Raw genomic sequence first — 13,428 nt, forward strand, 5'->3', positions numbered from 1 at the left:
TTAAGAAAAGTTAATAGATACTAGTGTGGGACGGCCATTGGTGCTCCAATGCTTAAGTTAGAGATTTTTAAATTTCTACTAAAGACAAGGAAATTGTATTCTCTTGCACCACTTGTGCATGCCTAAATCTTTGAGTGCCCTCACTTTTGTAAGGTTGCTTTCAAGGGTTTGATGGAGAGAATAATTTCCTATCTTTGATAATTGGCTTACAACGACTTGTAACTGTACATTATATATGTTCATGCTGTTATTGGCTTCTTTACTGTAGATGGTAACTTCAAGATTGGTTTCAGACAAGATATTTGGTGGATCGAATAACTGCATCGAGAAGATGTGTGGATTTGGCTCGATTTATATTATGTTGAGCTGAATATATGGGGATAGCCAAGTTGGGTAAGTGATTAATGTTTTGGTCTAAGCTTATATGTGTCCTTATTTATCACATAAATCTCTATCATAAATTCATAATCATAAATACCATTATGTGACATAAATAATTCAATCTTTTTATCTTATCTTAGTTGTATAAGAGTTGTACATTGGTTACATTGATAAGAGCTACGTCCATAGCATTTTGATAACAAATCTTAGATGACAGGTTGTTACAAGTTTTTAATCTGAATCCATCATTAAAATTACTTTTTTTTATTCCACTTGTAGCAACAAATAAAAATCTACTATCGAGAATTTGTTCTAAAAATGTTGTGGACAATGTATATAGCATTTCTCTTGTTACATTAGAAAGACTTTCTCAATTTATAAGTAAAAATTTAATTGAATGAATGTAGAGATTTCAAAGAGCTCAAAACTTTGAGTCCAAATTTACATCTGAGTTTGGTTGAGTTATGCTGGTGCCACATAAAGTGGCACAATTTATGCCACAACTCGCCCATGTGGTGAGTTGTGAGTGGTAGAGGGGCGTGGACTCACCATCACCCCTCTATCACTCACAACTAGTCACGTGAGCGAGTTATGACACAAATTGTGCCACTTTATGTGACATCAGCATAACTCAATTTGACTTCATAAATATTTTAATCATTTACTGTCATACACTCATACTATCATTTAAAAAATAAAAAAGAACTTTTTATAGTCAGCCTTAATTACACCCACAAAGTCTTAAACTTAAAACTCTTATACTTGCAAAAGAAGTTAACTTTTTCTTTGGACTTATAGATAAAATTCAACAAGTGCATAGCCAATAATAATCTTTGACCAAATATGGTGAAAATTCAGAAAACACTAAACTCTTATATCCTAAGTAAACTACCTGATTTGATCAAATAATTTACTCATAGTTTTTTGAAAACCAAACTGAACCAACCTTTATATCTGTCTGATTACAAAGAAAAAATGAGTTGAATTTTGAATTAATGAAGATAATTCAATCATTTTCATTTGTTTGGTGAAAAACTTAACATAGAAGACTACAAATTACAGGAAACAAAATGAGCATATTAACACAGTGATTAACCGACAACCACGCCAAACCTAATCCTCTAATGACGTAATCACTTAACTCAAATTCCATTGGCCTGTCACCCCCAAAAAATCCTCACCCAAGGTAACCTTAACATTCCCCAAAGTGGCCCAAAAAAAAACCTGGCAAAACCGTTATTAACACTTCCAAAAGAGGGACAAACTGGGAATGTCAGAGTGGGCAACACGCTCAGCCAATAGGAACTTGCCACGTCATCCCCTAATCAGTAAAAAGGGCGTTCGTTGGCAGAGAAAAGAAAAGAAAAGAAAAGAAAGGAAGAAAGAAAGTCTCTTTCTCTTCCTTTTGCATTTGGTTTTAAATACAAAACAAAAATCAAAAATTAAAAACAAAAACAGAGAGAGAGAGCAAAAGAAAAGAGAGGAAATCGCATTTCTCTCCCTTCTTCGGCGATCCCAAATTGGCAAATTCTAGGGTTAGGGTTTTCTTTTTTTGGTTTTTGAATCTCTTTCGATTCGATTGGATCTGTTGTTTTGGGTATTGATTGAATCGTTGATTTGTGGTTTTTTTGTTTTAGGGATTTGAATTCGATGCGAAAGTGAGCTTGGAGATCGGTTTTTCAAGGTTTAATTTCTGAGAGGATTCGAACAGGTTAGGGTTTTTATTTACTTTTAAAAAAAATTGTATGTATGTGATTATGTGTGGTTGATTGAATATTGAGGTTAGGGGTTTGGTTAATTTTGGTGATTAATTAGATGGGGTTAGTGGAAAATAGGGAAAGTTAGGACCTTTGATGGAAATGAATGTGAATGGTTGAAATTTGAATTTTTTTGTCGTATTTGAATGGGAAATCTAGGTCCTGTTTGGAGAGAGAATTTGAGGGTCTTTGTGTTATTGTTTGCGTACAGAAGAGAAGGGTCAAGAAACAATTCAAATCTATGGCTTTTTGAACATTTCTTACAATTTTTATTTTTATTTATTAAATTTAGTGATATTATGACATGGTTCTTAATTGGCTCATAAATGTTTATCCAGATAAAGTGAGTCAGTTCGGTTCCGAAAGCTCTTGGGTTCTGGTTTTGTATTGTTCATATAGTTTATATGTGGTAATATTGCCTATTTGAGTATTGTTGGTGTAAGTTTTAATGTTGTGTTTCTGGTAAACATTTAAATACGTGCGTGCACATGTGTATGTGGCTTATTGGGTATATGGTGGTATTGCTTGTTTGAGTATTGTGGGTAAAAGTTTCCATGTTTCATTTCTGGTCAACATTTAAATGTGTGTATTTATATAGCTAATTGAGTATATGGTATTGCTTGTTTGAGTGTTGTGGGTAAAAGTTTCTGTGTTGCATTTCTGGTCAGCATTTAAATATGTTTTGGGTTATGCTGGGTCTTGTTTACATTTCATTCATTGTATTACTATTAGATAACCTGCCATTCTTTTGTTGGCATATTGGCAAATTAATGTACAATGCTATTTTGATTATAACAGATAAATATGTTATCACTTTTCTTTTACCCCAGGGGATAGCACAATTGGTTGGGGACCATGCCTCTTGGGGAAGGATCACTTGTTCATATCTTCCTTCCTGCTCCCCCTGGCGATAAAACTTATTGAAATAAATGTGATTCTATTTTGACCCCTGTTAGATCCATCATAGATCAGTGTCTTAAGTGGTTTTTTTTTAAGAGTATATGGTGCCAATGGGCTCTAACTCAATTGATACTTCCTCCCCTTGCAAGTGCTAGGTGGAGGGTAGAGGTCATCGGTTATAGAGTCAAGACCTATTGGGTGGGCATGTAACTTATGTGAGAGAGGGACAGAAAGAGATGGTCTAGAATTACCAAATTATGGTCTTTACGAAAAATAGTTCTTCAATGAGTTCAATCATCATCTTCAAGGCACACAAGTTAGCCCATTTCATAGTCTTGAATTCTTTTTAGTCTTTCTTGGTTATGCAGTCTTTATTTCTGGTTTTGTACTTGGAAGAAAAGTCTGACTGATCTCATAACCAGATGGTTAATTCTCTTGACTGACTGCTTACATGAATATTTATGGCAATTTCAAAGACTGAACAGCCCATTTGGTACTCTTAACTCAACATTTAATGATCTTAAACCCCCATAAATTAGGTTTGTATTAGGCTGGTGACACCCTCTTATGCTCACTTTTGTGATGTGTCTGTGACGAATATGAATCCTTTTCTCACTGCACCCTGACTCTTTGTATGCTTTCCTCTCTGTGTCCACCATTTTGACCCCTTCACTATCTCTAATGACCTATAGGAATATCTGAATTGTCTCAATAGTTCCTTTAAAATAGATAAAATCTATCTCTATCTGCGACCAACTTGATGGTCTTGAAATTAATCTGTGGTAATTTTGATAACGCTTCTTTATTTGTCAATTTTTTATTATTATTGTTGTGTTATCCTGGCATGGAATTAGATCTTAAATGCTTTCCTTTTGTGCTCATTTTGGATGTTTGTGCATATTTAGGATGCATTCAAATTATGTCTTTCCCTTGTTAATCTATTGTCGTTGTTAGATTCTTGAGTGTCTTTTGTTGCAGGAGTTGAAAAGATGGACCACGATGAGACAGGATGCCAGGCACCACCTGAAGGTCCTATTTTGTGCATTAACAACTGTGGCTTCTTTGGAAGTGCTGCCACTATGAACATGTGTTCCAAGTGCCACAAGGATATGGTGTTAAAGGAGGAGCAGGCTAAGCTTGCTGCATCATCCATTGGGAGTATTGTGAATGGATCATCAAGCAGCAACGCAAATGAATCTGTTGCTGCCACTGTGAACGTGCAAGTCAACACAGTGGAGCCTAAGACTATCTCTGTGCAGCCGCTATCCTTTGGTTCAAGCTTGGGGGAGAATGGTGAGGTAAAGCCAAAGGAGGGTCCAAAACGTTGCAACAGCTGCAACAAGCGGGTTGGTTTAACGGGGTTCAATTGTCGCTGCGGTAACCTTTTCTGTGCAGTACATCGCTACTCGGACAAACATGAATGCCCCTTTGATTATCGCACTGCTGCACGTGATGCTATAGCTAAGGCCAACCCTGTAGTGAAGGCAGAGAAGCTTGATAAAATCTAAATTTGGAACGGGTGGAGTTCCATGTGCTGAAATTGATTCTGATTTTCAATCCATGCAATGATTCCAGGTTTGCTGCATATCTTATCGGTGTCCTTTTATATTGTTATATGTGCTGGGAGGCATGGCATTAGGACATCTCTGCTCTTTGAAGAACTCTATTTCTAGTGATTGGCGAGAATTTATATGTTGGTCCAGTGTCTAAAGTCTTAATCTATGCTGGTTTGGTGGACATTGTCGTGGTTAGCTTTGTAATTTGCCTCTTTTGTTTCTTATGGCATCTCTGTAGTAGTACATGTCAGAATGGTTTGTGCAATCTCAGATGATTTGGACGACATCCCTAAACATCCCTAAGGCATCGTTGTAAATTATCGTTATGGTTTTCATGTCATTATCCTAGTAAGAAATTTCACTGGGCGCCCTTTAAGTGTGTATTATAATTGCATCAGTTGTGTGATTAATTTCTAGAGACCTTCCCCTAAAGTTATTTAAACCCCTTTAGCTGTCAAAAATATAATGTTCATATATGGCCTCAAGATTGGCACTTTCTAACTCTTTTTCGTAATTTACTAGTTTATAGTGGTATATAAAACAGCCCCTATAAAGCAAGGTTTCAAGTTTTGTCATGCCTCCGTAGCCTAGGACCATTATTATCTGTAGCACTTAGCAAACCATATTCCTTGCAAAGCTTATAATAAAGTGCGAAAAGGAGAGGAAAAAAGGATTAGGATCCTCTCCATTCATTAAGGAATTGGATGGTCCATATTGTGGTCACGTCGATTTCTTAGACAAATGGAGAGAATCTTTTTCTAAAAAAAAAAAAAAAAAAAGAGAAAAATATAAAGTCGACATGGAGATATTTTGGATGAAATAGATGGCACCTATATATAAACAAGATACTTCTAAATTATTACAATAGTTTATACAAATAAACTAAACCAACATAATGTCAACAACCTTGTAGTTTAATTGGCATCTCTTAAATCCTTTCACCCCTAACTATCTTTTTTTTTTTTAATAAAAAATAATAATATAATGACCTGGATCATCACCTGTTGCCAATAGAAATTGTTTCATGGCATGATTTAAAAAAAATAATAATAATAAAATCTTGTTGGCCAACTCTACACGTGTCTATGCTTAATCTCCTATACTTTGTACACAACTAATCTTAAACTTGGAAAAAGATGCAAGGTTACTATAGGTTGGTCACCATCATAAAATTCATTATGAATGACCTTTTTACGGGTTAAAATAGGTTGGTCCCATCATAAAATTTAGTAACTTCATTATGAAGGACCTTTTTGCTAAAAAATCTTGGCAGAAAATTCATACTTTGAATATATATATATATATATATATATGTTTTACATTTTCCCAGGCCCCCTGCCTCCCTCAACAAACCCGGAGGGGGGGGGGGGGGGGGGGGGGGGGGGGGGGCTAGTAATAGCTATCACCCCCCTTGTTAAGCAGGAACAAAAATATCAGATTTGCTGATACAAGAACTCCATTATTACTCATTTCTGTCAATGCTAGTAATAGCTATCACCCCCCTTGTTAAGCAGGAACAAAAATATCAGATGAAGAAAGTGGCTTTCCCTGCAGGGCACACTATGGGGTAACTTGATGCTTGGGTCCGAAGCATAGTGCATTGATTAATTCTCAAAGTAACACACTTGAAAAGTTTATGATCTGCAGTCAAATCATGAGGAAGAACTTGCAACCAATCACTTGAAATGCTGAGAGCTAAACATCACAACAGCGGGCAACCTGATGGGCAGCAGTGCCCTAATCTAAGTAAATCCAAAAGAGGTTAAGGAATTGGAATAATTGTTTCCCTGAAGATTTCTATAGCTGGTTGCATCTTAATTCACCTAGCACTACAGCAGACAACCATCCCATAGTTATAATGTATCACACATACAGCAGAAATTCATAGTCTTGCTTAGCCAAGCTTTTAACAATTGAATGCTACAACCTCCAGATATCTACCATTCATCCTACCCCTAAAATGTTGCATTCAAATCTTTAGTATAATATTTTAAGTCAAGCTGCAACACCCAATCATTGTCTCTATTTAAGTAAAAATGTGAATTAGCACCCAATTATGATGAAAATTCAAATGCAAATGTAAAATTCTTGTTGAGTTTTAATAATACCATAAGTTACAAAATACTTAGGTAATAAGAAGAAATAACTCACAAGATAGTAGGGCTGTCCAGGGCCCTAAAGGCAAAAACAAATCTCTCTATCTCCATTAAAGGGGGAAAGCCCCTTTGAGTGTTAATCCAAGCTATCTCTACTGCTCTTAGAAAATTTAAATAAAAAAGGTTATTTCATTGGAAATTTAAGTCTTTTGCAATGCTTCCATGCTTCTAGCTAAAAAAGAAAAATCCCAAAACCCTTTTTTGCAATTGATTTTTGACCCTTATCTTTCCAATCCAAAACTGATATTTATGGCTTATGAGATGACACCAACTAGGCATACTAAGTACTAACAATAGCTGAATTGTAGTGCCCTGGTACAACAAACTGCTATACAGCAACATAGCTATCCATGAAGGTGCTTCTGCCTCAGTAGAACAGTTAACTTTGTATTAGTTGAAATAAAAATAAAGGTAACGGCATTGTCAAAATGAAATTAGTTAAGCAATCAAGTACAGAAGCTTGCCAGGATTGAACTAGCTAAAAGATTTTGGAGATTTGAGTCAACATAAATCCTGAAATTATTCAGCTTTGAAGGTCTTAACTTTACATAAAATCCCTATGCACTTCTTAACAAGGATTTTGCTCTGAAACAAGGAAAGACAGGTTTTCAGCTTCAACATGTGCAAGCTAGGATTGGAAAGCAATTCCTCTAGATTCAGCTTCAAGATACTTACAGATCCTCTCCATAACATCTCTACCTGTAGCACCGTACTTCAATACCTTCTCAGCATATCTTTCCTCCACCTTTTCTGCCATTGATGCCAGTACTGATAATGGCTTTATGTTAATACTGGTCTCCTGCCGGCAAAGTGTCCACTCATTTGGATTATCAGGGTGGGGTTCATATCGGATCTTCTCCTCCACTTCTACGAACTTCTGATGACTGAAATTTCGAGAAGTGAGCTGCATTGACCGTGACTGTGCATCAACGATTGTTGATTCAATACAGTGGCAGATGTCCTGACCAACAATTTTGCGTATGAACCATGGTCCAGGAAAATGGGTAGTGACTGCACGAGTGATAAAAAGCCTCTGAGATAGCGGGTCAAGCTTGCAGCTCAGTGTGTCAACTTCAAGGATATGGTTTAAGAGATGCCTGTTCTCATTGTCAGTAAACTTGCGCCAAGAGGCAGAAGTTACCCGCTCCCATGGGTGCTTGTAAATGTACTCATGCGTGTACGATTTAACCATTTCGTGTTTTTATTTTGCCCTCAGCCTGATAAAGAATCAATAATTTAGATTAGAAATGATTAAGTAAGACCATATGTTAAGGTCTAGCCTGATTTCTTACTTAATAAAAATAAAATGCTAGTAAGTTTTTGCAAAAGAAAGGGAGCACTGAACCAAGAAATTTATACCTTTCACTTTCAATTGGTACTCAAAAGAACTTATGTTTGAGAAGACATAACTTCTTAAAGAAGATGCACAACTATGTAATTAACCATGATTAAGTACAATTACAGAGATTTGTTTAAATTAGAGCTTGGGAATAAAGTGGTACACAAAAACTGAAACTGGAGCATCAAAATTGTACGCACTACACATGAAGATGAAGTGAACTTCCAATACTTGTCTTCCACACACAAACTTCAATAAAATGTATATTCTGCTTCTAAGCCAAAAGGGACTGCCAAAATATTCAAAATTGTTCAAGAGTTCCTTTTACCACATAATTACTGAAAATTATACTTGATCCCATTGTACTAAATAGCCTACAAGAAAGATACATATCTGCTAATCTGCTAGTCTACTAAAAAGACCACACATATCCCCTATCCTGGTTTGTTTTGTTCAATTGTTGCAGAGCCATGATGAGACAAAGAAATTGATATTAGAAACTTTCTCCTGTACCTCCAACAAACAGTAAAATAGCCAAAGTTGAAAACACAAGATGGGTCTTAAATGAAACTCAAAAGACATCCTTTTCCTTTAGTTTCCAATAATAACAATAATAATAAAACAACAGTACAAAGCAATCAAAATCTGATATGAGCCTTTACACAAACCCAAAATCCCACCAATGCACCAGATAAAGAGAAGCTCACTAAACCAAGAATTAGTCCTGCAGGAAGCTGAAATAGTGAAACAACATGATTAACATTTTATTCTTTATAATGGGCTTTTGCTTCAAAAAGAATTCCCACCCATTGTTGCTCTTACAAATTACTATCAACAAATCAATAAAAACAAAAAAAGACAAAACCTTTGAAAACTCAAATGGGCTCAAAAAATTAATAAACACCCATCATTTTGTTACACGTTCTTGCTAATGAAAAAAGAAGATGAAGTATAGACTATGATCAAACTCATCACAGATTGTTGCTGCAACAATATTAAAGTTTGACACCTTGACTTATATGTACAATGATTTCCACACTTATTAGTGTAAATATCAAACACAAAAGACCAACACTCCTTGTTTACGCAAATTCAGCGACAAACACAAAGACAGCACTTTTGTTTGATCTTCTGAAACATTCTAGGCAAAGACAATACAGTTGGAGAAACCCATAAAATATAGAAACTACATAGAGTAAAATAAGGAAGTGCATTAGAAAACAAATCATACCTGACAATAGTAATAAGGGTCTTGAAGCTGTAAAGATTGAAGAGAAATCATTGAGACCTCAGAGAGAGACAGAGAAGAACTAAATAGTGAGATGGAATGTTGAGGATATGCTGAGCATGTCTTCCTCACCAAAAAAGGCAAAAATAAAAAGTCAACAAGTCAACAAAAAAAAAAAATGAAAGGCCAACAGGGCTACGTTAACGGTTAATAAATATAGTAGGAAAGTTTTGAATCCTTTTACTCGTATAAAATTAATTACTTTATTATTTTTCTATAAAATATTTTTAAAAACAGTTTCTAAATTAATACTCTTAGAGGGTGATTTGTTCACCGTGATATTATATTATGATGTAATATTACGTTATTTTAATCTTAGGTTAATGTAAAATTTTAATATAAAGATACAACATTACATTGTTTAGGAATGTGATGAGATTAAGATGATATAATATATTTTGTAATTTTAAATTATAGTAATATTAAAAAAAATAAACCAAAAATATTAATGTCATAGCATTGTAACGTATATCATATTAAGAACACATCTTAGCGAACCAAACCCCCCTCTAACAACGTTCATTAGCATTTCCAATATAAAAATAAATAAATTAAAATGTTTCTACTTTCTATGCTTATGCACGTTCCTACAAGTTTTATTGACAAGCTACTGTTCAATCGGACAGGGTTTGTGGTAGTCCAGGTTTTAGATCCGAGGCCTATGGAGTGATTTCAGCATGTAATGTATTGGACTTTTGGGTATGGAGTCCAATTAAACTTGGACTGGGCTCTATTAGGATGAAATGCAATATTCCCAAATTGAAGCCAATAGGCATTTACATCCGATTTCTAAAAAAATCTTATTTTACCATATTAAAAGCTATTTTATTATTTATATTTTATACAGTCCTATTTTACAACACACCTAATATCAAAATCTCATTTTTTACTCTCTCTCTCTCTCTCTCTCTCTCTCTCTCTCTCTTTAGGCGCCGGCCACAATAGAAAAAAAAAAAAAAAAAAATAGAAACCCAAACAACCACACCACCACACCGGCCACAAACCAAAAGAACCCAGAAAAAACACACACAACAACCACAATAGCTCACATTAGCCACCACCATGTAGGACTGATATTGGGTCGAGTTGGGTCGGGTTTACTGTGACTCGAAACCCGACTCAAATGGAAAAATTGGGTCCGTAATCGGGTCGATTTTCTAGGTCTCAGGTCGGGTCTTGGGTTGGACACTTTTTTCTTTTTTAATATATATTGCTAGCTGTTCATATCCTCCATATCAAAGTTGTGCCTCGCTAACAAATGGCACCCTGTTGCCTTTTAAGTATGAACAAAATCATAAGCATTTAGATGTTTGCTACCAAAACCTTTGATGAACTAAGTAGAACAATCCAACAAGTATTAACATTATTCGATATCAAGCAGGAATCCAATTCATGCATTGCTAGGACTCCAATTCCCCAGTGAGCCTATTATTCATACGCATCAGTGTATGCAATGCATGTCAATGCAATTTACTTGCATCAAATTTCAATCTAATCACCCAGAAAACACAAACTCTAAATAGAACCAACCAAAATAATACCAATCAACAAAACAAATTATAATCCAAATAACAATTCAACCAGCTAAAATTTAGATACTTCAACCAAAAAAAAAACAAAAAAAAAAAGCCTTAAACCAAATAACACAAAAAGGGCCAACCCACAAACACAAACAAAGAAGAAATTTTTAGATAACAAAAATGAGGCCAAATGACAAAATGGGAAAGATCAATCCATGGATCAGTTTGAGTTGGTGTAGCTTTGACAATTCTGAGGTGGTCAGGGTCTCCTTCAAAGAGTTCATACTCAAAAAAGACTGCTAGCTTTGCTATTCCAATCTGTTCTGTCATTTTTGTTCCTGCAGAAATGAAATGGGTATTAAAGGAGCATGTAACCAATAATATTGGAATCCTTATTAAGCTGTTAGCAATAGAACCTTAACCCTAACATTTGAATCCTAAGGCATTATAAAAATAATAATAAAATAAATCAAAATCAGTAAGGCATAGAGAGGTCAGAATCAATATATGTCACCACGGGGAAATCAGAATTATAATTCACAATATAATCACAGTTACAACCACCATATCCAATGGAGAAATACATATGGTGGAAATTAATAGTGGTCTAGATTTTAATGCCATCATCAACCAAACATTCTTAAGACCAATTCAATTATTGCAGACTTTGAAACCAACTTTCAACAGGCTTCAGTCTTATAATTACAAATTTAATCACCATGAATTTTTTGTTGAACATAGAACATTTGGAGAAAACCCCAGATGAGAGCTAATAGGTACAAAGAGAGGCAGCCTATTGGAACAGCAGCTCAAGTAATAAATGCAGAAGCAAAACTCACCAATGTATGTAGGCAGATCAGTCAAGATTTGTAACAGTGCTTGATGGTAAAGGTGATGCTGCTGAAGGTGAAGCTAACTTTGCTTCCAAAAAAGCTTCAAAACATTTTAGAACAACAATATATATTAAATTCCATTTAATGCACTAACAAGATATATTAAATACACAAGATATATTAAATTTTAGTTAAAGCACAAGTTAATAAATTTTAAGAACATTACATTTTCCATAATCTTCAAATAGCTCAACATCATCCATGGCTTGTCGAAGCAAAATTTGCACTAAAGATTGAAGCCAATTTTGAAGGGTGACAATTTGAGGAGGTTTTGGCTTTGTCATTTAGGGACTGGTTTTTGTTGATTGGATCTAGGTTTGCTTTGACACCAAAACTGATACAAGACAATGAACTCAAAAATGAGACTTGTGATTGTAAAAAAATGGATAAAGCCTATGAATCAACATTTACTGTTTGCAAAATTGGAAAAAAAAAAAAAAAAAGAATAGAAAAGAAGGAATAAACCTAAGAATTAGCAACTAGGGTTGCTTGGAATTAGTACCAAGTACCAACCATGGGAGAATGACAGGAACCCATTAATTAACATATTGACTTTCTTGGAATCAGTACCAATCACTGGAAGAAAATTTCCAACTCAAATTTCATTCATCCATGATCAACTGTCTACAATAGTCAGTCCAAAGGACTTTTAAGATGCTATCCAAATTTCATCCAACATAAAAAGAAAATAAACTCAAAATGAGACAACATAAGATATGGAAATAAAAACTAAATCCAATCCCTCTAATAGCATCAATTAACATCAATCAAGTCCAATAAAATCACCTAGCATTAATAGGTCCAATTTGGTATCCATGCCATAGTTAGTGTGTAATTTCTTCTATAATAGTCCTGTTGTGTTTTAAACACCTACTAATTGCAAGTTAATAAGTATTCCCCATGATGGGGATGAGGTTCTAAGAGGGAATGGATATCAAATCAATGAATTGAGGCTTCAGAGCAAAAAGATTTTCCAATAAAGTGAGTTCCCAAAAACTAAAGTTTTTAACATTCTAACAACCATTCAACAATATCTAGATAAATCCCCAAGATTAGATGTGGCATTAATCTGACAAGCCACATGCCACAAACCATATTTTTATATAAATCTCGACTAGAAAGAGGTCCTTTGCAAAAAATAAATTAATTGTAGAATTTATGTTGCATAATATTAGATAGAAGCATGGTTTTTTTTTTTTTTTTTTTTTTGTATGGTGCTAAAATGTTAGGTCACATGTTGCAATTCAATAAACTTAATACACTTCCTGCCATTCTTCTAAGTAGACATACCATCATCCAAGGAAAAATTAAAGTTGGAATTCCTCCAACTTTCACAATCTGATCTCAAATCCTCTTAACTTTCATAGTCTGATATCAAATCAAAGCAACAACTTTAAAAATAACAAAATTTTAAGTTTCAAACACAATCAATCCAAAACCATTGCCCTACTAAATTCAAGGGAAAATTAAATATGGACTTATCTTAATTTCCAAAACCCAACTAAAATGACACAAAAATCTCAATAACTAAAATCCTAGATCACAATAAAAAGTAAAACCAGTACCCATCAAGATTAAACCAAAATTTAGAGTTGGGTTTTAAATATTTCTCGAAACCCACCTCAAATTATGCAACAA

The 13,428-nt window shown here is 34.6% G+C and overlaps 2 protein-coding genes across 4 annotated transcripts; one reads left to right on the forward strand and one right to left on the reverse strand.

Moving 5' to 3' along the window:
- The first annotated feature begins 1,764 nt into the window (after positions 1-1,764).
- On the forward strand, positions 1,765-4,991 carry LOC115975778 (zinc finger A20 and AN1 domain-containing stress-associated protein 8). 2 transcript variants are annotated; one of them, XM_031096752.1, is made up of 3 exons: positions 1,765-1,916; positions 2,019-2,092; positions 4,017-4,991. In XM_031096752.1, the coding sequence occupies exon 3, from the start codon at positions 4,028-4,030 to the stop codon at positions 4,544-4,546; it is 519 nt and encodes a 172-aa protein (XP_030952612.1). In that variant the 5' UTR covers positions 1,765-1,916; positions 2,019-2,092; positions 4,017-4,027; the 3' UTR covers positions 4,547-4,991. The 2 variants fall into 2 exon arrangements, with proteins under 2 accessions (XP_030952612.1, XP_030952621.1); XM_031096761.1 differs by having other exon boundaries at positions 1,780-1,916; positions 3,993-4,991.
- Positions 4,992-7,219: 2,228 nt separating this feature from the next.
- LOC115968404 (PRELI domain containing protein 3B-like) lies at positions 7,220-9,464 on the reverse strand. 2 transcript variants are annotated; one of them, XM_031088846.1, is made up of 3 exons: positions 9,321-9,464; positions 8,758-8,823; positions 7,220-7,967 (listed from the first exon to the last, which is right to left on the reverse strand). In XM_031088846.1, exon 3 carries the CDS (start codon positions 7,940-7,942, stop codon positions 7,379-7,381), a length of 564 nt encoding a protein of 187 aa, XP_030944706.1. In that variant the 5' UTR covers positions 7,943-7,967; positions 8,758-8,823; positions 9,321-9,464; the 3' UTR covers positions 7,220-7,378. The 2 variants fall into 2 exon arrangements, with proteins under 2 accessions (XP_030944706.1, XP_030943991.1); XM_031088131.1 differs by lacking the exon at positions 8,758-8,823.
- Positions 9,465-13,428: the final 3,964 nt, after the last annotated feature.

The sequence above is a fragment of the Quercus lobata genome, chromosome 1 (genome assembly GCF_001633185.2).
Source record: "Quercus lobata isolate SW786 chromosome 1, ValleyOak3.0 Primary Assembly, whole genome shotgun sequence".
NCBI classification, from domain to species: Eukaryota; Viridiplantae; Streptophyta; class Magnoliopsida; order Fagales; family Fagaceae; genus Quercus; species Quercus lobata.

Coding starts and splice junctions, on each gene's coding strand:
- LOC115975778 (XM_031096752.1), top strand. CDS start 4,028: ATGGACCACGATGAGACAGGATGCCAGGCACCACCTGAAGGTCCTATT.
- LOC115968404 (XM_031088131.1), bottom strand. CDS start 7,942: ATGGTTAAATCGTACACGCATGAGTACATTTACAAGCACCCATGGGAG.